At 40.2% G+C, this 27295-nt stretch overlaps 1 protein-coding gene across 8 annotated transcripts in view; it reads left to right on the top strand.

The window, feature by feature from the left end:
• The window catches only part of LOC308106087 (collagen alpha-3(VI) chain-like), a 91841-nt gene extending 70347 nt beyond the window's left edge, over nt 1–21494 (top strand). For 5 of the 8 annotated variants that reach the window (XM_080457104.1, XM_080457108.1, XM_080457111.1 and 2 more), the window contains 31 exons: nt 867–920; nt 1689–1760; nt 1881–1907; nt 2009–2053; nt 2362–2415; nt 2526–2588; nt 3228–3293; nt 4136–4189; nt 4289–4324; nt 6353–6415; nt 6695–6757; nt 7431–7493; nt 7928–7990; nt 8621–8671; nt 9438–9473; nt 9593–9655; nt 10141–10203; nt 10650–10682; nt 10810–10846; nt 11047–11058; nt 11330–11823; nt 12184–12286; nt 13270–13971; nt 14979–15081; nt 15166–15221; nt 15313–15579; nt 16654–16728; nt 18278–18466; nt 19151–19213; nt 20195–20380; nt 20662–21494. In XM_080457104.1, coding sequence (XP_080313230.1) covers nt 867–920; nt 1689–1760; nt 1881–1907; nt 2009–2053; nt 2362–2415; nt 2526–2588; nt 3228–3293; nt 4136–4189; nt 4289–4324; nt 6353–6415; nt 6695–6757; nt 7431–7493; nt 7928–7990; nt 8621–8671; nt 9438–9473; nt 9593–9655; nt 10141–10203; nt 10650–10682; nt 10810–10846; nt 11047–11058; nt 11330–11823; nt 12184–12286; nt 13270–13971; nt 14979–15081; nt 15166–15221; nt 15313–15579; nt 16654–16728; nt 18278–18466; nt 19151–19213; nt 20195–20380; nt 20662–20702 — 3297 coding nt within the window. In that variant the 3' untranslated portion in view covers nt 20703–21494. The remainder of the gene's footprint in view (nt 1–866; nt 921–1688; nt 1761–1880; nt 1908–2008; nt 2054–2361; nt 2416–2525; nt 2589–3227; nt 3294–4135; nt 4190–4288; nt 4325–6352; nt 6416–6694; nt 6758–7430; nt 7494–7927; nt 7991–8620; nt 8672–9437; nt 9474–9592; nt 9656–10140; nt 10204–10649; nt 10683–10809; nt 10847–11046; nt 11059–11329; nt 11824–12183; nt 12287–13269; nt 13972–14978; nt 15082–15165; nt 15222–15312; nt 15580–16653; nt 16729–18277; nt 18467–19150; nt 19214–20194; nt 20381–20661) is intronic. The other 3 variants (XM_080457105.1, XM_080457107.1, XM_080457106.1) reach the window with 3 other exon arrangements.
• Nucleotides 21495–27295: the final 5801 nt, after the last annotated feature.

The following is a 27295-nucleotide window of genomic DNA, read 5'->3' as shown; positions in this document are numbered from 1 at the left end:
CCGTATTTTATTTTAAAGATACACCATGTTGTCTCTGTCAGGTGGAAACCGTATATCCAAAACTAGGGATGCACCGATATATCGGCCGTATATCGTACCGGGTGATATTTGCCTTGTTGACTGCTATCGGCATATTAAGTTGACATTAGCCAATGGCAGTTGCCGATATTTATCTGTTGTTGTGATGCATCAATTTTGCACTGGTTTTGTTGGTGTGTTGGTTATCTGTAGCCTGATAACCAGCTGAATCTGCACTAATGTATTTTTTATAATAAAGATTTATTTGTTTCCCTGGCATGAATAAGAACAAAAAATAATTAAACAAATATCGGTATAGGCAATGGGCCAAAAAAAAAGTTTATACATAAGTATCGGCCCAGAATTTCCATATCGGTGCATCCCTTTCCAAAACCATTACTTTTCAGTGTTGGTCAAAAGGAACCCGTGTTCCAATGGATCCAATGTAGTTATTTAGTCACAAGCTCCTGTTAATACTTTTCAATTGTTAAATATTTATTAAACCCACAGATACACAAAACATGTCTTAACATCACTAGAAAATAACAACACTTTCACATAATACATCATACAACTTATACTGTAATATAAAATAGTAATAATAATATAAAAGTTTGTAGTGCCTTATAAATGCATTTAAGAACACAATGGGCATGCTTATAGTGTATTCTATAGAAATAGGGCCGTAAAGGTTATAACTATGATCTAATATCTATGTCATTATAAAAATAAATAAGAAAACCCATTTTGTGGATGTGCTTTTTTTGGAAACCTACATGACCTTTTAAATTCATTGATGTCATACAGAGACAAGCTAATTGTGTTTATTTGTTTTTGTTGTCTTCCAGGGAGGTCCAGGAGGTCTGGGCAGCCCAGGACATCCTGGAGACGAGGGCGGTCCTGTAAGTTCAAATTCCTGGCCTCAACCTGAACTGATATGATGTGATGGACTTGTCATAAGACATTTCTGATTCGCTACAGTTTTAAAAAAAGAAGAAGAAAATAAATCCAGTACGACTCTTCCATTGTGTTAAGCAAGGAATACAGTAATCAATGGGGAGCGGGTAATTATTGAGAAATAAACCTCGACAGGGTGATTAGACCCTTCCGCTATAGCGTTGGGGTCTAATCACCCTGAAGGGGTTATTTTTCAATAATGACCCGCTCCCCATTGATTATCCTGCTTACCCAAAAGTAACAAAATGAAGGATTTCATTGCTTACGGTAAAGAAAGTCCATTAATTTATGCCAGATGCGTCCAGTGCAACATGGTCGCCTCGGAAAACAACGGGAAGTGTTGATCAAATAGAATCAATTTGATTATTGCATTGTCTATTTCTCACTCAAATGTTTTCAAAAAACAATTCTCGAGAGCAATGTTTAGCTGTAAATGACATAGTGTGTTTACATAGCTGCCATGTTGGATGCGGCATGAAATCAAGCAGAGCAGATTGATATGAGCAGGTGCTCTGAGCCTTTGATTAGCTGTTATTGAGTTCAGCGGTCATACATCATGCGTCATTATTCAAAAATAACAGACAGCTGAATTCAGTGATTTACCAATCATAATACAGCATTCAACCAAGCCGTGTAATAAATAAAAGTAATGCATTTAGTATGTATATATTTCAACGTGTACTTTGAATAACATGTTTGGTCTTGAATGACAGGGAGAGAGAGGTCCACCCGGTGTGAATGGAACTCAAGGTTTCCAGGGTTGTCCCGGACAGAGGGGCGTCAAGGTAAAAGATCCACCTTAAACTGTTGAGGTTTTGATAGTAGTGTAAATAGTAAAAACATAATTATTCACATTTGCCTATTGGAAAACAATGTAACAATGTACTTTCCCCTCCTTTTTTCAGGGTGGTCGTGGGTACTCTGGAGAAAAGGTGAGTTTATTTTTCCCACTGTCTGTCATTGTCAGATGCTAAATGTCTGTCAAATTTGACTTTTTCCATGATTATTTGTAATCATGTCCATTGTTCTACAGGGTGAATATGGAGAAATTGGCCTGGATGGCATTAATGGAGAAGAGGTACGTCTGTTGTGGATGTTTGTGGATGTTTGTTTTTAATTATGTGTGGAATCCAAGCCCAAATGGAAGCTCATAGTGTACTGTAAACATAAGAATAGCCTTGGCTTGATGTTACCACTCTGCCAATGGACATTCTTGTTTCCCTCCCACAGTCTGGACAGACTTGTATATACAGTATCTCACTTGAGACTTCTCAGAAATCATCAGTCAAATGATAGTCTCGATTGCTTGTGGTAAAGACATGCAAAGATAATTTGGGGGTTACGCATGACTGTGCGCTTTAATTGACATCTGCTGCTTTCTGGCAGGGCAAAGCTGGAGTGGCTGGACCCTCGGGAGAGAGAGGAAACCCTGGCAGAAGAGTGAGTATCTTGAATCATCATTAAAACCCCACTTTATGTATCCTCTATATATTCAATCACGTGGTTTGTATTTGCTAACACTTGCTAATTGCTTTTTTCATTGGTTATAGGGACCTAAAGGTGCTAAAGGTGGAGCAGGGGACACAGGAGACCTGGGTATCTTAGGTGACCCTGTGAGTGCAATTCTATGTTTGTTTTGTATGTACTGTATATGCTGAAGTGCTTCGGGGTTCTAAGCCTATAGGCAGTGGTGTGTTCTACCGTGTTACGCTATATACATAGACCTGCAGAAAAGTTTCGTAGCCAAGCGTAGCCCTCTACTAACCATTTCATCCATTGAAAACGCGCTAGCGTAACTCCACAACCATGTGCATGTCGTGCAGGGAATGATTATTGCATCCCTCCGAAAAAACCTAGAACACACCACTGCCTACAGGATATCATCTTACGGCATATGCTGTACTGTACTGTATTATGTTTGTTAAAGTATACATGCAAAATTGGTTGGTAATGAGGCAATGCAACCAGTTGTAGATGGTGTTCGTCTGAAGATTAAGGAAATGGGTTTAGTTACTGGTTCAGTTTGATAGATAGATAGATAGATAGATAGATAGATAGATAGATAGATAGATAGATAGATAGATAGATAGATAGATAGATAGATAGATACAGTGCAACGACTCTCAGGCCATTCCTAGAAATAAGAGGTTATAGCCAAACCTGCTTCAACAATGGTATATGAAACGATTTGTACTGGCAGAACAAAATGGACCCACAACTGATTTTGAGTGTTTGATCTTTGTGTCTCTTAGGGTTCACCAGGACAAGATAACACACGGGCCGGAGCCAAAGGCGACCACGGCGATGTTGGACCAGTGGTAATGTCCTCCAGCATTCATCTTATATTTGCCATCATCAGTGGTGTAAAGTAACTAAGTACATTTACTCAAGTACTGTACTTAAGTATAATTTTGAGGTATTTTTACTTTACTGAAGTATTTCCAATTTCCAATACATTTACTTCTACTCCACTATATCTCAGAGGCAAATATTGTAATTTTACTCCACTACAATTATTTGAACATTTTAGTTACGAGGTACTTTGTAGACTTTGATTATTATTTACTAAACATGCAGTAACCACTTCAGACGGGGCGGCCATAGCTGAGTGGTTAGTGAGCCCGCCTAGGGAGCCAGAGGCCCTGGTTGCCCCAGGTTCGATTCCAGGCCATGCCAGCATATGTGTTGATGAAATGAAATTTGTCCCTGAGCAAGACTCTTAACCCCTAATTGCTCACAGGTTCTCATTGGAAACAAGACCGCAAGGACTTAATTGAATGACCTGTTAAAAAAAAAGGAATTATCCGTAGACCTATATACATTTCGGCCATTTGAAAATAGCAGATCTACAAAATAATTGTATGCATTTGAAAACGTGATATGGGACATTCTGCATAATGAGTAACTTTTACTTTTGGTACTTTAAGTACATTTTGATTCCAATAATTTTGTACTTTAACTCAAGTACATTTTGAATTCCGGACTTTTACTTGTAACAGAGTATTTCTATATTGCAATATTGATACTTGTACTTTTTCCACCACTGGCCATCATCAACTTGCCTGTTGTTTTACACCAATGACCTACTGGTTAATGATTATGCATGTCCACTTTGCTTGTTTGTACTGCTGGTAATGATGTCATTGTGCTGAAATGACAGGGAGAACCCGGAGAGGACGGGAAGAAGGGAGGCCCTGGTGAACCTGGAAGGAGGGTATGACATCACTTATCTGTACTGTGTTCACTACCTCTCCAATGCTCCAAATGCTCACTTGTGCGTTTTAAACCTTATTTTTATGCACTGTGTTTTTAGGGATCCGATGGCAGAAGAGGTCCACCTGGACAGGCTGTGAGTATTGTTATCTCCAGTCTCTATCTGTACTGATCAAGAGCGTGTAATGGAAGATTCACACAAAGTTCACGGAGGGTTTCAATGCATTCATTATTCACGGTTGGATTTGCTGGGGGTAGGGGGGGATCCACGATATTTTCGCTGTTTTGGAAAGTAACTAAGTACTGTACTTAAGTACAATTTTGAGCTACTATTACTTTACTTGAGTATTTCCATTTTTCAGTACTTTATACTTCCACTCCACTACATCTCTGAGGCAAATATTGTACTTTTTACTCCTATTTGACAGCTTAGTTATTTAGCAGATTTTCATTATTATTACAAAACATACCTGTGCATTAACCAATTACTCCAGCTATTTGAAAATAGCCTATCTACAAGCTCACTGTCACGCGTCACAGTGCGATGTGTTGTGAGCTTGCTATTTTTGAAAGATTTCAAACTTAATTTTGAAAACTAGCATAACTGCATAACTTTGAGAACTTTTACTTTGGGTAGGCTACTTTATGTATATTTTTTATGCCAATATATTTGACCTTTTACTCAAGTAAAATTTAGAATACAGGACTTTTGCTTGCTACAGTACTACAGTACTAGTAAAATTACATTTTGTCCAATCTGTATACAATATAACTTATACAATTGGGGGGGGTTGTATTTTGTCTCCCTGCTCTTCTATTGAGACATTTAGATGGTGTCAAAGGTCATGACACAGGATCTGACACGAATTTTGACCTGATGGTCAAGATAAAACGTATCCCCCGAGCAAGCAGGCCTGGCTCTATTAGCTCAATGGTAAAAAATGTCAGCGCTTGCGCAGGAAACCGGATTCAACTCCGGGGTAGAAGAGGAAAGTTACATAGTGCTGCTTTAAGTAAATAATATGACAGTACTTCTTCCACCACTGTATACTGTATTTGGTTCTTCACCTTTGGTGTGGATCATTGGCAGTCCAAGCCACCACCATGTAATGACATCACCACTATGTGATGACACAAAGCTTTAAAAATGATCCTTTCCTTTAACAGTACAGTGTTGGATTTGCCAGGGGATGGGGGAAGCCATGCTTCTGCTTTTGATACCCACGGCATTCAAGATTCAAGAGATTTACTGTCACAAGGACGTACGAGTACATACACTGTGAAAAACTTAGGTTGGGGTGCTCCATAATACACAACAAAAACAATACATAAATAACAATAGCTGGAGGGGATATATTTTATCCCTGCTTCTGGTCATTAAATGAAATATGCATCTCCTTTTTGGACATGTAGACGTCTGATTTTTATGTTTGATAATGTCACAACTCAACAATTTAGTTAAACATGTATGTTAATGACATTAACCCTGGCGTCCGTATTTGGGCAAATCTTTCAAATATTAAAATATGTCTTTAAAAAAAACTCTAAAACTTTCTATATTTTAAATAGTGAAAACAGCCAATCTACAAGCTCACAAATCAAGCCTCAGATATACTCATTCCAACTAACTTCTCTCTGGCTTATAAAGCACTTTCACCTGCAATACCACAATGTCCTGTTTGGCACGGGGCGCTATTGAGCCAGTTTGTATGCATGTTATCTCCTGGTTCTGTGTTGAAAAAGTAAAACATAAAAATAATTAAAAAAAAATAAAAAATAAAAAAATAAATAAAAAATATTTTTATTTTATAATTTTTTTTGGTTGGAACTGAAAAACGGGAGGGATTGTACCCTGACGTGAAGTCACGTCAGGGTGCAAATCAATTTGGCCTGTTTTGAGACCAATTTACAGAAAACCCCAGATTTGCTGTGAAAGCCTGAGTGTTCAAACTGGGGTATTTTTGGGGATAGAAGAGAAGTAGGGGAGACCAAAAACACACAAAAAAGAAGAAAGAGTTAAAATTCATGGTGTAGTCCATTTAAGTGGTCAATAAAATGCCCCCCCCCCCCCCCCTCCGTTTTACAAATGGAACCATGTCCTTATTGCTTATCAATGTGTTTATTGCTGTGTCCATTAAGACTGAAGCTTTCTGCCATGTTGTAGGGGCTTCTGGGAAAACCTGGATCTGACGGTGTGCAGGGAGAGCCTGGTATTGGAGGATCCAGGGTGAGTGCATCTTTTATCCTTTATACAGTGTTTGACAGACGGCTCATTGCAGCCGGTGAACGTGTGTCCGTTGCCAAAATATAAATCACAGTCCTCTGCTGTCGTAGGCTTCTTTTGTAAATGCTTATATTGGCCGCTTTAGTTGCATGACTAAATGTTTTGACTGGACCTTGATGGCTGAATTACGCAGACTATATATTTTGGGATAATTTTCCATTTTTAGCCCTCCTCTATTTGACAAGATTTGTTGAGTAAAGATGTCTGGTTCTAATTCTTCAGGGCCCCCCTGGACCAATTGGTACACCTGGAACCAGAGGAGAGGACGGGAACCCTGGACCAAGGGTGAGTGTACCTGTCAGGACCATTTCTTCTGTGACTCCCTTCCCCCAGTATACATCAGTTTTAAGATAATAAAACTAATGTCAAGTTGACCCAGCCCTATTGTGTTAGCCAACTTCCTACAGAGGCTGGCCTTCAGAATATTGGCCTCCTGACCAAGGACATTCCTCTGGATCGTAGAGTATATCTCAGTTTGAATTAAGTTAATTCAACCGTCATGTTTCGATTGAGATGTGTCCACTAGCCTACTAGCTGCTAAAAATGCCTTCTGTTGATGGCAAATTGATGGAAGACACTTATCTCTGAGGGTCACTTAACACACTCACCGCCAAAGGGGAGAATTCTCCCCTTTTCAGTCAATGGTGTTTACCGTCAAAGGGGAGAATTGTCCCCTTTTTTAAAAAAAATTATTTTGTTTTTGAATTTCTAAAAGGTTTCTCTAATTTTTGAGTATACATTTTTTTCCGTTATTCACAACGAATTAGGAGATATAAATAAAAAATTAAAAAATAATTCACTTCAATGTTAAAAAATAAACCGACAAATAATTAAAAAAGATTCTATAAAAAAAGATTAAAAACCCTGGCAGTGGGTGAGTACATTATGAATAAACTCTGGCAGTCATTTAACCATCAATAAAACATTTTCTAAAATCAGATCAAATTTTGTTTTCCAGGGCCCTGGAGGACTCCAAGGTTCTAATGGAGATAAGGGCAGAAGAGGAAGTCTCGGTCGCAAGGTACAGTACAATACAGAAAATATGATTGACATGGCTGTAAAAAAAAAAGAGGGGAAAAATTAACTTTGTGTCAGTTAGAAACACATCAGCTCCTACGCCTTGAACTCTCACATTACTGGACACACACCCACAGTCTGTTTGAGCAAACATGAAAGAACCCTTAAAAAAAACAGCCATGCTGCTTCTCACAGCCACTTCAAATAAAAGCATGTGAGCTCAATTAAGCCTGTGGAAATTCACTCAATATCCTGTAGAAATATATACTGTATATAAATGTATTTTTTTCCCCCTAAAACTTCTCTGTGACGGCCTCAATCTCGTTTAACCCTGACTGCTCTCTTTGAATATTTTTCTGTGTATCTCTGTCTTTTATCTGCACTCTCTGTCTCTATGCTGTCTGCTTAAGTCTAAATGATTTCCCTTTATCTTTGCAGGGAGAGCCTGGTGACCCAGGAGTTAAAGGTGTTGTGGGACCCCTCGGCCCCCGTGGGGAGTCTGTAAGAACACTTTCTCATCCCCTCTGTACACCACAACAGTAAAATCAAAGCCTTTTCCCTCCCCCCGCATAAATAAGTCATATGCAAATAATCATGTTGACTTTGAAACAGCCATTAATTCCTTCTCCATACTATTAAATAGATGAGTTTATAGGGTCATTGTAGTCATTTTGGGCATTGTAAAAGAGAATGCTCTTGGCAGTAGAACTTAGGATCAACTCCAGACGCTAGCCTGTACGTCATGGATGGTTTTAAGTAGGATTTATGTCTCTGTGTCTTCTGGCCCCAAGAATATATCTATGGTGTGTTTTTAATCAGGGAAATGGTATTTTCCCTGTGGATTTCCCTGCATCAAACTTTCTGCCTTTTATCAGTTGCTTCTGTTACACTGCAGAGTCCCAAAATACATGTGACGTTTGACTGTATTTCCGGTCAGTTGATCTTTTATGTGCATTCCGTTATCTACATCGTTGACAGCTGATACTAGGGTCACCATGATATATGGTGACAAACAGGCGTAAATAGTTTATACGGTTGAACTCAATTTAGTTCTTGCTAGGAAAAGATACATGTACAGTAATACATATTTAGAATATATTATGTATTAAACAGTTGAATGTTTTCTTGTAGGGTGAAGACGGCAGAGATGGGTTTGGCACCGCTGGACCCAAGGGCAGGAGGGTCAGTGAAATATGACCTTGTCATATCCAACCTACAAATCCCAAATCAAGTTTAAACAGTATTGTCTGAAATATTCAGATTAAGTGACAGATCAGGAAGTCACAGAACTGCTCTTCTCCACTCTCTGCATGCCCTTCCCCTCAAATTTTCACAAATACATTTAAAACAAAATTGTGATGCATTGTGACTCTCTGTGAGCTTATAGATCACCTATTTTTGAAAATTGTTGAAAGTATAAAATAGAGCTTAAAGGAGAATTTTGGACTAAAGTCTTCTTACCTTTTCTATGACGTTATGATATCTTAGGATGAATGGTACAGTAGAAAAATTTCATAACTCCACCCCTGAGCCGCCACAGCTTAAAAGGTGCGCGGATAGGCCTTAGGTTAGATCACATATTTTAATAGCTTTTTTTTTTTGGGAGATCTGACGTTCATAGTGACAGAACACTGTCCCAAAAAAAAACAAAAAAACAGAAGCCTCGCTAGACGAGATTGAAATCTCGAGATTTCAATCTCGTCTAGCGAGGCTTCTGTTTTTATGAAATTTTTCTACTGTACCATTCATCCTAAGATATCATAACGTCATAGAAAAGGTAAGAAAACTTTAGTCCAAAATTCTCCTTTAAGTGGTTAACCTCACAATCAGAGTCAAGTACAGTATGAGGTTCATTACAAGGAATTTGCTTTGGCAACTGGTGTATAAACCCCACCCAATCATGGATAAACCAATGACGATACACTAATTACGCTTGTTTGTGTCACAGGGTGATGAAGGCTTCCCAGGCTTCCCAGGACCCAAGGTAACATTGTCAGAACTGTCGAGCCATGAAAACAATGGTTTCACATTACAGAGAACTCAGGTTTCAATCTAATGTTCACACCACTTCATTCTCCTGTTCTGTGCTCGGTCTTTGATCAGGGAGCAGCTGGTGACGGCGGGACGAATGGCGGTCCTGGACCCAGAGGAAACCGTGGACAGAGGGTGAGCGTGGAACCCCTGCTCAGATCAGCGGGTCTCTCGTATTTGCACTGTTGGATGATCAGGTTCAAATGCAAATGTCCATTTTGCAGTGCACATAGAAAACATGCAATAGAACCACAGGATTTCACTTTAATTTTATAATGGAAGTCAATGGGAATCTGATCAGACTGAAACCAAATTTGGATTTACACATCATAAGTATGTCATGGATGAAGGACAACACAGGCTGGCCACATGAAGTCCAAGATCCACATTGGAGACACGCCACATGATTCTCTTTTGTAGATAAATCCTGGCTGAGTGCATACAGTATACGTGTTACTATGACAGGTAGAATGCTAAATGGTTGCGTACACTGACAGACTAAGATCGTATTTTTACTGTCACTTTTAAGGGAATTGAGTGATCCTTTGAAGTGAAGAAACCAAAATAAACAATCATAAACCATAATCACATAACTTAATTATCTGGTTTATTCCCCCCAGGGCATTTCAGGGCTTATCGGAAGAGCAGGGCAGAAGGGAGAGGTCGGATATGCTGGACCCTATGTGAGTAATTAAACTTTCTTCCATTTGTTTACAAGCTGTGGAAAATCCATATAAATTAAACAAAAGCCTCCATAACAGTTAATGGAGTGGGGGTTGTACAACTTTTATATGCGGGGCGCTGCACACTAAACTTTTTAGTGTTAATATAACTCTGAGAATATATAAACGGAACCAAATGAACCCATACGGGTCCATTTGGTTCGGTCTGTACTCTCAGAGCTAAATTAGCACTCAGGATTTCACAGTGTTACTTTGACCCTGTGATTTATTTTGGACTATGGTGGCTACCACATTTTATTGTATTGTGTATTACTGTAAGTTCCATGGTCGTTGGCTGTAAGTTCCATGGTTGTTTAAACAATTTCACACAAATAGTTGTCACATAGGAAGCCAAGGAAGTTGGAGTTCTGTCCAGCTGTTAATACAACTGTTCTGTGTTCTCACAGGGGGAGAAGGGCCCTCGAGGACCTGGTGTTGTGGTATGTACACTATATGTATTATACTGTATGTATTATGTATACTGTGCTGTAAAATCACCAAAACCGATATCTAGGATCTGTCGTCGACTTGGTTCAAATGTGTTTTCCGTTGCCTCTTTTTCCCCAGCAATGTGACCTGGTCAAGAAGATCAGAGATAACTGTCGTGAGTATAATGACATAATTTGATAGCTAAAGCTATATAATAATACTTTATAATAATTGGACTGATGCACAGTATAATGTGATGATTTGATAACTAAATAACTTTTGTATAATAATTAGACTGATGCACATTGTCCAGTCTGACAACTTGTATAACAAAGAGACTCCTCTAAATACTTTTTTCCCCCTTTTCTTCTCCAGCTTGCTGCTATGGTGAGTAACAATGGGATCATAAGGATCTAACGTTGTAGGACTGTTGTAGGATTATTGGTGTAAAATCATATATACTCCACAGTTACACAATTATTAAATGAGAAGCACTGACCTGTCAACCAGGCATGTGCACGCTCTAGTTGATAATAGTCTAAACACCTAAATAAAATCATTAAAACCACTGATCATGAATGATGATCTAGTAAAACCATGTGTACCATTACTCCATAATACTGCAATATTTAATAAGTGTGTTTTTTTGTGTGGTCAGGCCAGCAGGAGTGTCCTCTGTACCCGACAGAGCTGGCCTTTGCCCTGGACGCATCCGACGGCGTGGCTCGCCCAGCCTTCAACAACATGCGCGACACAGTGCTGCGTCTGGTTGGGAACATAACCATCTCTGAGAGTAACTGTCCAAGAGGAGCGCGAGTGGCTCTGACCCTCTACAACAACGAGGTGACCACTGAGATCCGCTTTGCCGACGCGTTGAAGAGACGTGCCCTGGTACAGCGCATCGAGGGCCTGCAGACCCTACAGACCCGCAAGCAGCGCAGCCTGGAAACCGCTATGAACTTTGTGGCTCAGAACACTTTCAAGAGGGTCCGCAGTGGTTTCCTCATGAGGAAGGTGGCCATCTTTTTCGTCAACGGACCAATTAGAGACGCGCAGCCTGTGAGTGCTGCAGCGCTCCGCCTCTACGACGCTGGAATAGCATCTGTGTTCCTGGTCAACAAAGACGACAGAGCCCTCACCAGAGCACTGCAGGTGAACACACACTTATAGTACAGTACCTGTACACCTCCTGACATCAAAGAACCACATGCGCTCGGGTGGCGTAGCGGGAAAGTATGTGTCCACCACCACAGAGTCTAGGGGTTCGAAGCCACCGCGGTGCATCAAGTTTGGCCAAGTGTCTATACGAACACAATTGGTTGTGTTCGGGGGAAGAATGTCAGCTGTTTCTCAGCTGGTATTGCATGCAAAACATTTTTTAATCCATTGACACAGTTAAACATATGGCTCCAGTTACACAGGGTGGGAGGTATGAGAATACTTTATATTTCATAATGTTGTTGATAAGTTGCAGCCCTGCGTTTTCAACACATTTTGTTCTCTTTGCATCAGATTAACAACACAGCCCTGGCTCAGGTGATTGTCCTGCCCAGTCCTGGAAGTGCTCAATACAACACAGTCATCCAGAAGATTATGAACTGCCATGTGTGCCTTGGTAATACTATAGTATACATACATAATTATATATGTACTAATAGGTAATACTACAGTATATGAACTAATAGGTAATACTGCAGTATACATATTCTATATGCACTAATAAATTATAATGGCCTCATACTAATGCTGCCAAACCAAAGGATATTGTTTGACCCTTTTATTAACAATATGTCTCAAGAGTATGACACACGCTGCATGGAGCACGCTGTCTGATGTCTATGACCCATGTTGCATGTAGCATGCTGTCTGAAGTCTCTAGAGTATGACGCTGCATGGAGCATGCTGTCTGAAGTCTCTAGAGTATGACGCTGCATGGACTATGCTGTCTGACATCTTTATAGTATGACACTGCATGTAGCATGCTGTCTGACGTCTCTAGAGTATGACGCTGCATGTAGCTTGCTGTCTGAAGTCTCTAGAGTATGACGTTGCATGAAGCGCAGCACAATGTCTGACGTCTCTAGAGTATGACGTTGCATGAAGCTTGCTGTCTGAAGTCTCTAGAGTATGACATTGCATGAAGCGCAGCACAATGTCTGACGTCTCTAGAGAATGCCATTGCATCGAGCATGCTTTCTGAAGTCTCTAGAGCAGTGGTTCTCAAACTTGGGACCCCCCAGTTTGATATGTATTAATTAGACCATGGACCCCCATTACTGAGAGAGCGTACACATCCATTTGGTTCCTAACTCCTAACTTATCTGGGGACCCCTTGGAACCCCCCCCAAAGACCCTTTTGGGTCCCCACTTTGAGAACCACAGCTCTAGAGAGTATGATACACGTTGCATAGATGCATCTATAGTTGCATGCTGGCTGACCACAATACTCCCATTGTTGCCTAATTGGAAGCACATTGCCTCTTTACAGCAGTGAAAGTTGCTCTTAGTCCAGAAATAACTATCCAAACAAATCCATTCAGACATAATAGAAATCATAACAAGACAAAACCTCTGAGCCAACTTCTCGATCCTCCTCAGACGTCTGCTCGCCTGACTCAGTGTGCGACTACGTTCCGCCACTTTCCAGCCGAGACAGGAGGTCCTCCACCACGGACGTGGACATCGACATGGCCTTCGTCATGGACAGTTCAGAGTCCACTTACCCCACCGTCTTCACCGAGATGAAGCGCTACGTGGCACACATCGTAGAGCAGCTGGAGGTGGCCTCGGACCCCACGTTGTCCGTTCACCACGCCAGAGTGGCAGTGGTCCAGCAGGCTCCCTACGAGTTCCTCCGGAACAACAGCGGCTCTCCCATCCGTGTGGACATCGGCCTGGCGGATCACCGCTCCTCCCAGGACATCATCAACTTCCTGGTGGAGAAGACACCGCAGCTGGAGGGCGGCCGGGCGCTGGCGGCGGCCATCGAGCAGACGGTGGAGCAGGTGTTCGAGAGGGCGCCGCTGCAAAGAGACCGCAAGGTCCTGATGTTGTTTGTGACTGGCGGCGTGGCCGATGATGAGGAGCAGCTGATACGCGTGGCCACCGAGGTCAAGTGCAAGGGCTACTTCCTGGTCATCCTGGGTGTGGGCGAGAAGCTTACCCCCAGGGACACTCGTGTGTTGTCACGCATGGCCAGCGAACCATCCGACGTATTCTTCAAGAGACTGGAGAGCATTTCGTACTTCTACGACAAACACATCCAGAACTTTGGTCGACTGCTGCCAAAGTATATTAGCAGTGAGTGCAAGATATTAATAACAATAACAACAACAATGCATTTTATTTACTACATAAGAAATCTCAAACAGCAAGTAATTGTTCTCAACTCAAAGTTTAAAGCTATAATCCATACGTTTTATATCCATTGTCTCTCTCTCCTGACTGAATGGCAACAATGTCCAATCCGGTGCGCCATCTACTTCAAATAACTTTATTGTCAATCAGTCCTACCTGACAACAGGGTCTAAATGTCTCAATGGAAGAGTAGGGAGATCACCTCCAACCACTGCAGATGTATTATGTATTAACTACCATACAGATTGGTGTTTTCATTTAAATTATGTCTTTGGTTAAAATAATGTTTTATTCATTTAAAAGTCCCGGTTTGTAGTTTTATTTTAAAAGCAGACATAGCCTAAATATGGCCAAGGAGACTAATGTGTAATATGAGTTAGGACAAGTAGAGTACAGTAAATCTATAATGTCCCGAAGGGACAGTTGAGTTAAGGGTCACTTTAAAAGAGTTCCTTCTGGTCATTTATTATCAATGCACCCTCATTGCTATAGAGTGTTTGTTTGTTCAGTAACAAGGGTCTCCCTGTCTCTCCAGCTCATTTTCAGGTTGGGATACCAATTGTATCCAATCAAGAGAGAGAACTCATACAGGAGAAACAAGTGAAATTGAAAGTGATTTATCAAATTGAAGCTGATAAATGGGTATACTCTCCTGATTGGATGAAATTGGCAACCCACCGGAAAAGTATTTTCTGTTTATGAAAGAGCTGGAGAGACGGGGAGACCCCTGTTACTGAACACACACTCTATAGCAATGACTACTATCAGAATATAGCGCTCTAACTTTTTAACCAAAAACACATCACTTACACGACCTTTAATACAATTCCATGCTGGACAAATTCTCCTGTGTATCCCCTGAATAAAAGACCATAATACCCAGGAGCATAATGCATTACAGCTGCAGGTCTCTGTCATTAAGAACCCTTGTACTGTCCTTGTGTTTGCAGTTGAGAATGCGTTCTACATGTCCCCTGATGTCTCCAAAAACTGCAAGTGGTTCCAGAATGATCAGCCATTGAAAAACCCCTTTAAATCCTCACCCCCTGAGGAGTAAGTGCTTTGATCATCTTTCACGTCATTTAATCAGTCCTTCTCGCTATGTTTTTATTCACTAAGTCTTGTAAATCTTCATAGGAAAGATCACAAACACCATGAAGACCACCAGACAGTCCATGAAAGAAAGCACAAAGGTAAAGTTGGAAATATAAGTATTAGACTGAACGCTGCTGTTCTATTGAAACCTGCTGTGTATTAAATACCTCTTGCTTTTGCTCCATTCAGAGTCCCATTCGGACGAGCTCCACGTCACTAACGTCACCTCTAGCGGCCTGAAGCTGCGCTGGTCTAGTCCAGATCCTAAGGTCATGGCTTACTTTGAGGTGGTAGTGACACGGCTGCGTGACCACGCCCTGGTTCTGAAGACCAACGTAACAGGGACCGAGCTGTCGGTGGACAACCTGGAGAGCAGCCAGACGTACCATGCCGTGGTCACGGCCCACACCGTCCAGGGTCACGTTGTCTCCACGCACAAGGGTGTCATCACCACCAGTAAGACTCTCAACATGATTACTCGGATAAACGCTAAAGGAGTGCTTCCAGACAGTAAAGATTACAACCTCACGATAGAAACGTCTCAAATCCAAACTGGAGGGCTGTGTTTTATGTCACACACATGTCGTTGGCTCAAGTCAGCCCTTATTGCCAGTGGTGGAAGAAGTAAAAGCACCAATACCACTATGTAAAATACTAAGTTACAAGTAAAAGGCCTGTATAAAATGTTTCACTTGAGTAAAAGTATTGGCATCAAAATAAGTACTCACATTTTTCAAAATGTGTGAAACCTTTTCCAGAATAGCAGATCTATAAGCTCACAATCATTGCATCGCCACGCGTTGTGAGCTTGATCGTCTAATTTTGAATAGCTTATGTGGTGAATGTATGTTTTGCATTAATAATCTAAATCTTCGAACTTGACAAAATATTGTAGTGCAGTAAAAAGTACAATATTTGCCTCTGAGATGTAGTGGAGTATCAAAACATTTAAATACTCAATACTGTGCAATACTCAATACTGCTTATTGGTTATTTTTGATTAGTTCTCTAATGGTAATGGTTTTGTGCAGTGGTTCTCAACTTTTTCTGGATTAGGGCCACTTGAAAATCTTGGAAGTGTTCGCGGCCCACCCATTAAGTGGTCAGAAGGGTGGGCATTTTCAGAGCATGTTATTTTAATGATCAATCAATCGATTGTGTTCTGGGCTGGCTTGGCTCAATATACTTTTAAGTTTCTATTTATTACAATGAAAACTCATTGTTCAAGGTTTTAAAGAAAACATACCATGCAGGTTTTTAAATATATTTTATATTAATGTTATATTATCACTAAAATCATAGCGTTTTGCCAATTAATTGGGGGCCCACTTTAAATATCCTCATGACCCACCCACAGGTTGAGAACCAGTGGTTTAGTTTTCTTGAGGTCGGGCGGCATTCAACCAAGAGAGTGTATGCTTCCAGCGATGGCCGATTTGCTGTGCTTGACCTGAATGTGACTGTAAAGAATTTGAATGCATTAGATATGGACTTTGTTCTAATAACTCCATGCTTGCTTTACTCTGGCAGAAGCAGCAAATCACAGTCCCCCCACCCAAGTTACACATGTGGTATCCACACCTCCCGTAGACAACCCACAAACTGGTGAGTAACCCTGTGTGTGTGTGTGTGTGTGCGTGCGTGCGTGCGTGCGTGCGTGCGTGCGTGCGTGCGTGCGTGCGTGCGTGCGAGCGTGCGAGCGAGCGCTAACCCACATCTCATCTTAAGTTGTGACCCAGCTCTTTGAAATGTTCTGCAAGGAAAATGACCTCTGACATTCAATCAGAGGAATCCTGACCCTGACAACAAAGAATCATGGGAAATGAAATGTTGAAATAAGACAGAGGGACAGAAGATACAAGGCCTTAAATCCATTATTCTTTTCTTTCCACATCTGGCGTTGTCCTGCTCTGTTAATGATCTCCATAGTATTGTGTTGTGCTAGTTTTCATTGGCAGCGTTTGCTACCCGATAAAAGCTGTCACATATGGCTCAATGGTGCAGAAAAAAATTATTTCACAGTAAAACAGCTGTATTTTAACTTTACTACTGCAAAAATGTGTTCTTAATCAATCGATTACGGCTCGCCAACAAAATACTCCATTGACTTTTAATGTAGATAAAATCTCCTCTCAGCCGTGTTCTTTTTGCAGCCGAGATATTTTGAAGAAGTTGGAACTGTCTCTTAGTGTTGTGACCAGTCAAACCACTAACCTTACTGGCTGGAGTCATTTTGGACTACATGCATCTCTGCTGCGGTGGGAAATATATCCATCCACCGATACAGATTTATAGTGGACGTGTCGGCCCCTCCTGCATGGCAGAAACACAAGGTGCAGCATTACTGAGGCATGACATCACCACAGAGAGGTTTGAAACAGGGCCTGTCATTCAGTAGTAGTTTATAAGACAAGAACTGATCTCTTGTTCCACGAAAAGTACGTCAGTGCCATGCATAAATATAATTTATTATTATTTTTCATACCAGCGCTAGATAATTTACACGAATGTTCCAAGGTTCAAAGGTATTGAAGGATCATGCGTCAGGAATGTGTGTGCCTGTGGTTTTGCTCCTGTAGTCAAGGCCAGGATGGTCTTCATAGACTTGCTTAGAGTCAGTTGTGAGGTCTTTCTGAGGTCTGTCTGGACTGGAATTAGGATTGGTACAGATGTGTGACCACACAGCCTTGACGTATCTGAGATCTCTAAAATAAACTAACGTTGATTAACTGTGGTGATAACTAATGTGGTATTAACACCTTACAGACATTACAGGTCCTAGATCACTTAGTTAACTAACACACATTAACTGTAATGAGAACTAATTTATATTCACTGGTATTAATCTCTACTTTATCTCTTTCTTCCCACTGACCACCTCAATCGTCTTAATACACCTCACAATGCTAATAACAAATAGATTAAACCCTCTGTAGAATGTGATTGTGCCATATTGAATGCTATTTTATTTCCTATAGCAGTGAACTAGATCTCTCTTAGCACTTGTAATCTTCTAATATAATTTAAGCCACTGCAGGCGACTACTCACAGTAACAACACTTCATTTCTTCACAAACATAATCTTCACTCTCTCTCTCTGTCTGTCGTCCATCTTGTTTTTTTGTTTGTTTTGTTTTGTTGTTGCATGTTATAGTTAACGAGCTTGCAGACTCATCATGCTCACTTGACTATGACCCTGGAATGCCGTGCAAAGACTATCAGGCTAGGTGGTTCTTTGACAAAAAGAACGGAATCTGTACCCAGTTCTGGTACGGTGGGTGTGGCGGGAATGACAATAGGTTCGAGACCGAGGCGGTGTGCCTGAAACAGTGCATGAGGACAGGTAAGGCTGGCTGTCTAAGGAACTGCCTGGTGTGAGATAGAAAATTATGGTAAATGCTCATCACAACGTAAAACATTAGTATTTGATTACTAAAATGTCTGTCAATCCATTAACCACCTTCAACCTGACCTCCCTATTTTGGGCATTACATTATAACTGGGGGAATAAATAGATCAAAATCTAAGAAATTTGGTTTATTTTAATATATTTATTTACATAAAAAAAAGGCTTAAGTGATTAATCAGTTATTTGATTAATCGTTTCAACCCTACGTGTAGGGTCAATTCAAAACTGAATACAAATCACATTGTTCTGTGAGTAATTATTATTGATAGGAAAGTGAACAAATATCTGATGATCATTTACACTTCTGCTACTTACATATGGCATTTATTTATACCATTTTTGGGGGAGTTTTCATCTCTGTAAATGATGATTGTATATCAATGTGTCAACATTAAACATTGATATGAGTGACACGCCGTGGATATAGACCACACATTAGACTGTACTGAGGTGCAGATGACACATGGTGGAAAATATATGCATCTGTGCCCACATTCCTTTGTCATTCTCTTGAAAATGTAACTGATACGGTACTGTACTGTGACTCCTAACCAGCTGGGGAAGGGTTTTTCTTTAGGAGTTGAACACAAATAAATGAGTGTTTTAATGTTTCCACAGTGGCTGTCGAACCTCAGCAGAAATCACAGCAGATGGAACAGGTTGAGATCCTTCCAGCACCTGGTGAGTCCTGCTCCACCCAACACGCGCCTCTGGATCTATTTGTGGTCCCATAAGCCTGATCCGGTTACGTTTACTTCCGTTCCAACTACCTCTGCTGAACATATGACCCGCTTTGATCTGCACGCATGCATGCATATGTAATGCAAATGTCTAGCCAACATAAAGGAGAAAGCATTTCCTCTCCCAGTCTCTTTTTCAAAGAAGCGACTCAATGTGATTTGAATCGTAACCTCCTGCCCAGATCTATGGAATTTCATCTGATATGAAGTTTCCACTGGGTATACTAGTGTTGAATAATTCAATTTTCCTTTAATTCTTTCCAGTCACAAAATAAATAAATAAATAAACAAGACTGGTTATGTCTGATGGTGGCCATGAATACTATCCAACTGCTCCACAACGATCCATGGAACAAATGAAACTCTAGCCATGGAAAGAAAGTTCTACTTTAGTCATTCTGATGAGCTGGCCAAGTCACAACCATAGAGGACATGAATGGAAGCCTTGTTTCACTGCTTCTTCTTTTTTTCTGGCAGCACATTGTTTTTCTTTGTGAAAACCAAGCTCTATTCGTCGATTGTCAATCTCACAGTAAATGAGCAGTTAGAGGCTTAAACAATGTGCAAGTTCAACTAAATGTGCTGTAGGCCAATAGGTGCATTTGTGGTGAAAACCACCCAAACCATCCAGTGTGACCTCTCTGTTAACTAGCCATCATGCTACTGTATTGCACTATCCAATGGTGCTATAATATTCAAACTTTAGTTCTGTCTGTTTGCAGACATAAACATGAAATTCAAAACAAAATTGAGATTACAAAAATAATACAGAAAGAGGTAGTTGCCCAAATGTCAATATGTGATGATTTTGGGGTGAGAATGCATTGAAAATGCATCTTAACTCAGAATAAAACAAAGGTGTTTTGTTTACAGTATGTCAAATGACTGTCATTAATTGTGCTCTTTGTTTTGTGTCTTATAGCAGTCTCTACAGCAGTGGACCTCTGCCAGCTTCCTAAAGACGAGGGCTCGTGTGCCAAGTTCGTGCTCAAGTGGCATTACGATGCCCTCAGCAAGAGTTGCACGCGCTTCTGGTATGGAGGCTGCGGAGGAAACCTGAACCGCTTCAGCACATATGACGAGTGTGAGAAGGCCTGTGGAAAACCAGGTATGAGCCCAGTGTGGTTTATCAAGTACAAGAGATGAGATAAGACTTGATAACGGAGCATAACATTCAAAGCAACTAAAACTAGCTGTAATCAACTGTACTTAACATGTTAACAGTTATTCAAATCACAAAAGGAGGGCTCAAGGGATAACCAAATATTAAATACTAAATATTGAATATTTAATCAACCCCACACACCAGTTAAAACTATGAAAATAATGCAGACATCATGTGAATACTGGCTCAAAAACTAAAGCTGTTTTAATTTGCCTTCCATACAGCACCTGTCCAACAAGGAGTTATCGCTGCAATAAGAACATAGGAGGACATTAACAAGGTGGCCGACGTATTCCTCTATTCAGGGGATTGTGAGGAAGATCAACAGGCCATAGAGATTCAATGCCAAAACAAAAGTGGATGCACTGGATTCCACCAAACTTCTTGAAGTAGTCTTTTTTTCTCACAAACAGAAAGAAAAGCAACACAATTTGCTGCATGATTTGTTTAAACCTACTGGTGCTACATAGTTTTTGTTATTTTGCTCAGATGGAGTTGTGGAGTACATCCAGTTTTGTAAAGTAAACAATGTTTTTTGGAACGACTACAGCCTATGAATCCTTCATGTTTGTTAAATGCAGTTTTATTATTAATTCAAGAAACACGTATATATATGAATATCTTGGACAGAGATTATCGATAAATCATTATTTGCAGGAATGTCAATATGCAACGCAGTAACCTTATTACAATCCACACTCACACGACAGCGACCCTTGATTTGATACTGATTCAAAATCAGTTTGTTCACTATGGAATCTCCTTCTCGCAATGTTAAAGACTCCTAAAGTCACCAAGTCAACGGCCACGTTTACACAAGTCCAATATGGTGTGTTTTAAAGACAGTGACCAATTGCTTCAGAGGCGGAAAGAGAATTCATATACCACAAATGCACTTCTGGAACCGCTGCCTCAAACACACATGTTCCAGTTATTGAGAAAGGGAATGTACTTGTCAAGCTGTTTTTTGTTATTTTTTGTTTAGTTTTTGTTTTACTTAAAGTTGTGTTTCATCTGGGAAAGGGGGAAATAAAAATGAATTAGACTTTCTAATAAACTCGAGCAATGGATTATTTTTCCCTGATGGTTCTTTGAATCACAGAATGACGTCCCTTTGAAGGTGGAACATATGGACGACTGAATACAAGTAAAAATGAATTGCAGAGGGAGGACCGGAGATGAGCTCCCAGCAGGTTCTGGAGAATATCTGATTGACTGTGACTAAATCTACAGCATAACTAGTGTGTGTGTGTGTGTGTGTGTGTGTGTGTGTGTGTGTGTGTGTGTGTGTGTGTGTGTGTGTCTCTTTGTCAGTCCATGTGACTTCACATGTGTGTACTGTACATGCATGTGGAACCCGTTCTCACTCCCAAGGCGTCACATTTTGCCGCTCTTTCAGTAGCCCTGAAACGTCAAGTTTTGACATGACGAGACGCCCTGATAGTCAAGTTTTGACATCACGGGACGCCATGGCGATGTCGCATGTTAACAAAACTATGCCTAAACTAAACCTAACCCTAAGCCTAACCCTAACCTCACAAACATATGCCTAAACGTAACCCTAATCCTAACCCTTTGAGGCTGTGTGTTTTGACTAGTTTGACTAGTTTGAGGTTACTAGTCAAGCGCTGCTACCAGGTAACCATGGAGGCAGCAGTCCAATCTCTCGTTTCGAGTAGTATTTGAAGCTCCAACGTGTGCCTTTTAGTTTTTGTAGTCCTATAGTGACGCATTAGGGAGTGAAAATGACAGAGCGGCAATAACTGATGCCTATCTGTGAGAATGTGTTGGCATGTGCATTTGTGTATGTACATGTGATTGTGTTTGAGGGGACGTGTGTGTATGTGCACATGCGTGCATCAGTTGATGTGTATTGTAAGTGTAAAAGTATGCAAATGCAACTACCTGTAATAGTGGACATTTATTGAGTTCAAGGGCAATTCTGAGTTTCAGCAAAATAACTACATTAGTGTTTCTCATTCCCCTTGAGGGGGGGCGGTACAGCACCCCAGGGTGCGTACAGAGAAGTTTGGGGGCCAATGGAAGCCAATGGAAGCAATGTTTTTTTAAGGGTGCTGCTGAGGTGCAGTGAGGGGGGGGGGGGCAGTTTTATATATTGAATTGCACATTTTCATCCAAGACTTTTTTCCATTAACTCTTCTGTGATATATGACTGTTTTCAGAGAAACCATGTGACGTATAGTATCAAATGATGACCATCATGGTCAGTATCATGTCAGTATCATGGTCAGTATCATGGTCAGGGTCGGTATCATGGTCAGGGTCGGTATCATGGTCAGTATCATGTCACAGGGCTGTGACGGGGCCTGACATCCCTGTGACAGGGCCTGTCACACCTTAATTAGGCTTCTCACAGACATTTCTAACGGACCAGGCTAAGCTAATGCTACACAACCAAAGAGGGTATGACGGCCATGGCATTGAGTAGGCTGTGGTGCACACAGGATTATGGAATATATCCTTACATTGCAATTAAGGGAAGCAGCTCCATCTGTAGGCTGTCACTAGTCTTTGCTAATGTTTACTGACAACACATACATATATTTTAGTCATCAAAAGGCTAGAAGAACACTATATGACAGCAATAGAGAAACAGCCCAAATCGTTTTAGTACACAGCATAAAACTCAATGATAACAATAGAGCATCGCAGTTCCCGCCCACTTCCTGTTTTTTCCTGGTAGTAGGGGGTACTAAGTGAAAAATCGTTACGCGGCGGATAAAAGCATGAAATTTGATACAGATGTCCCTTGGGTCATCCTAAAACATCCTAGAAGGGGTGCCCAAAAAAATCTTAAACAGGAAGTGAGTTATGGACAAAATCCAAAATGGCCACCTAAACTGTTGACCGTTGAATCAAAAGACACCAAAATAATCTCCAAAAAGCATAAAATGTGGCACACATGTCCTTTGGGTCATCCTAAGACATCCTAGAAGGGGAGCCCAAAAAAATCTGAAACAGGAAGTGAGTTATTGACCAAATTGAAAATGGCTGCCTAGTGTTGTCGATTGACTCAAAAGACAACTAAAGAATCTCCAAAAAGTATAAAATGTGTCACACATGTCCCTTGGGTCATCCTAAGACATCCTAGAAGGGGTGCCCAAAAAAGTCTTCAACAGGAAGTGAGTTATTGACTAAATTGGAAATGGCCGCCTACAGTGTTGGTGATTGACTCAAAAAGCCTATAGAATCTCCAAAAAGTATACAATTTGGCACATATGTCCCTTGGGTCATCCTAACACATCCTAGAAGGGGTGCCAAAAATAATCTGAAACAGGAAGTGAGTTATTGACTAAATTGAAAATGGCCGCCTACAGTGTTGAAAGATGATGCAAGATACCTACAGAATCTCATAAAAGCATGAAATGTGGTACAAATGTCCCTTGGGTGATCTGAACGCATCCTACAAGGGGTGCCCAAAAAGGTTTTAAACAGGAAGTGAAAGAGTTTTTATTTTATATTTAATTATATGATATACTATATTTAATAAATACCCTTTGTTTTGCCGTTTTCAAAAAAAAAAAATCACAGAATCAAACGTTTTATGGTCATGATTCACCAGGACCCTGGATGGCTTGATTCTAGGCTTAAATTAATTGATATAAATATTTTTGGAAATGTCAATGGGAAAAATGCGAGTATTTTGCGGTGGAACCCGGAAGGGGCGGGAACTGCGATGCTCTATAGAGCAAGAGCTTGAATTACATTTGTACACACATCATAGCAGCTCAGCAAGGAAAAAAGAAGGTTCCTATCCTGAGAGAGAGAAAGTGAGAGAGAGATAAAAGAAAGAAAGAAATAATAATTGCCATGGACCATGAGGAATAGGTCTACGTAGACAGGTTTTGCCACCAAGCCAGTCATGAACCAATACAGCCACCCTGTCACAACACACAGCCTTCAACATCAGCCACAACACAACAGAGTGTGTTGTGGCATTCAATTCCAGAGCCAGAAACAGTCACTGAACATGTTTCATTGCCACCCAGTCATTGGGTCCCAAAATGACAGCAATACAACAGCTTTAATCACATTAGTACATACACAGCATACAACACAAGCAGCAGCAGCAAAGACAAAAAAAACAAGGTTCCTACCTTGAGCCGTCTTCTACCTTGAGCCGTCTCCAGTCATCTCTCGATCCTCCATACATCTGGCTAGCTCGCCAGTACTTTCCTCCCCTGCTGGGAGCTCCCGGTGTCAATGGCACCAACCAGCCTCATTCTCCCGCCTGGCATCTTCTCACTCACCCTTGGTAGCCCCCCATACAGAAGTCAATGGGGCCGCTGTAAAGTTAGTTTTATATTGAATAGTTGACAGATATTCAATCACAGAGCTACTTAGGAACCATCAACAAAGTACTCAACATTATGTGTTTATTGAAATTAGTATTGCTATTTAGTCAGTATTTTCAAATGCTTCTAAACCAAATGAGATACTGACCCTCAACCAACTTTGTGCAGAGGGATGTACAATGTTCACACCTTTTAGATTTCTCATTAAATATATTTCAATTAATATTGTATTTTTACATTAAATAGTTTTTTACTGCCATAATGGTAGAACTGCACTTACAAAAGAAAATGATAATGCCTGATTCAGAACTGAGTACTTTAGACATTAAAGTATGTAAGGTAGGTGTGTCCTTAAATGGTCAAGTGACAAGGGTTGTACAGTACATCATGCTTCAGCTGATAAACATTGCTAAAATGAAGTCTGTCTTTTCATCATTTGCAGACCTTGAAAAGGTCATCATATTTTCATTCAAGTGTATATGACCCCTGCACACATAAACGTCAAGCACATTAATGGTCTGTTAATATAAAAATAATGCACATACCTGGTCTTTTTTTCTTCTCTTTTTTACAAGCCCACAACGCATCACAAGCATTGTGGGATTGTAGACTGGCTATTGTTTAATAGCTGAAGTATAAAATAGGTCAATTCAAGTGTTAAACTGTTTAGATTGATCCAGAACTGAAACACGCACGCACGAGCGCGCACGCACACACACACACACACACACACACACACACACACACACACACACACCTTATTTCCTTTATGTGCTGCATGTTGCCTCAGCATTACATTCAAACACATACAGCTCAATACAACAACATGTTCAATTCACAGCACACAAACATGCTTTATAGTGACACATTTATGATTTACCAAGCAAAATAATAAAAGTATTTACACACAATTCAGCTCTATTTCATGGCAATGTTCAAGCTATAGCATGAAAACAGTTAACTGTAGGTAGCTAAATTAGCTAACTCACCTGGATAATCCACTCAACTGGAAAGAAAATACAGATTGTTATGATGTCTTCTCTTTCAACTGCCACAGATGTCTTTTAGCAGTATTCACCCCCTGACAACACTGACAACTCCACTCAACTTCCATGTGGTGTAAACTTACATTAGCCTTAATAGCCTATAGGCTACGTTTATTTCATAAGCCATAGGCTTTTTGGGTTATCCTTTTAGCATCCTTTTGTACTATACATCTGCAACTCTGTGCTTTTTTTTGCAAACTGTTAATAAAGTATTCAATCAAAAATGCGCTGTTTTGCTTCCAAACATAAACGGAGCTTGTGTCAATTAAACTGCTGTCTTGCGCAGGTGTGTGAGGAGGAGGGTGCGAAAGTTGGAGCCCGCTTCTTGAACATTAACAACCTGCATTCACTGAGTGTCTACCCAGGGAATGTCTGACAATAACACCATATGTTTTGTCACTCTCAATTCGCTGATTTGCTTCTTTTGCTTCTGTAGGCTACTTTTCAATTCTAGCAAGCAAAGATAATTCAGTTAAATGAGACAAAATAAGCCATAAAATAAGACAGAAAATCATTACACTATTAAAGTCAATGGAACAGTAGATCTGCGATTTATATTATGTTAGATACCTGTAACTTTGTTAAACAGGATATATGTGCTGTTACAAAATAATAATAATAATAAAATAATATTAATCAATTAATCAATGTATTTATTTATTATCTTTTATTATCTTTTTTAAGGCCTATTTATTGATTGGCACATGTGAGTGTGGGTTCTATTACTTTTCTTCCAGTGAAAAAATATATATGTATATTCCGTGGTTGGTAGCTATGACATGACTTCAACCTACAGTAGGTGGCATAGTCAACTTTATTATTTCATATTCATGGCCAGATTATTAGAATCACACATTTCCCCATTGAGCCTGACACAAGTACAGTAAAGTGTGCATTGTTTTAAATGATTCTCAAACGTGTATTCTTCTTTTTAGTACATATTTCTTTCAATTAGAGGACAGTGAAACCTTTACACTCATTCAGCATGTTGTCAATAAATCTTTTAATTTATGAACCAAGATAAGCAACTCTGGGTCATTCACTTCTCTAACCAGTAGCCTAAAGGTCAGAAATGATTTATTTAGCTCACATTGTATTTCAAGTTGAGCCTAAACACACCAGGGGGGGGGGGGTAGGCTACTGGCCAAAAAAAGTTGAGAGACACTGAAATACATGAATGAATGGAAATTAATTAATTAATTAACCGATCAATCAATTAATCAATTAATTAATTAATTATGAATAAACACATCCACAAGGAATTTGGACAAAATAGTTGCATGTTCATTTTGATGTGTTGTGTTGTGTTGGAATGGAATGACTGGACCACCCTGCATGGTGTGGAGAAAGGACTTAGGAGATATGTTTAACCCAGAAATATCTCCTCATGCATTATTTTGCTCAGGATTGATAATAGAGGGGAAAACAACCAACTCTCCAGATTGCTTATCATTGTCATTAACCTGTATCAACATTTTTTTTAAATGAACAGAAAT

This window comes from Gymnoscopelus braueri (genome assembly GCF_963280865.1).
Source record: "Gymnoscopelus braueri genome assembly, chromosome: 18".
Classification (NCBI taxonomy): Eukaryota; Metazoa; Chordata; class Actinopteri; order Myctophiformes; family Myctophidae; genus Gymnoscopelus; species Gymnoscopelus braueri.
The sequence above is the reverse complement of the archived record's forward strand: the minus strand, read 5'-3'. Positions and strand labels throughout refer to the sequence as shown.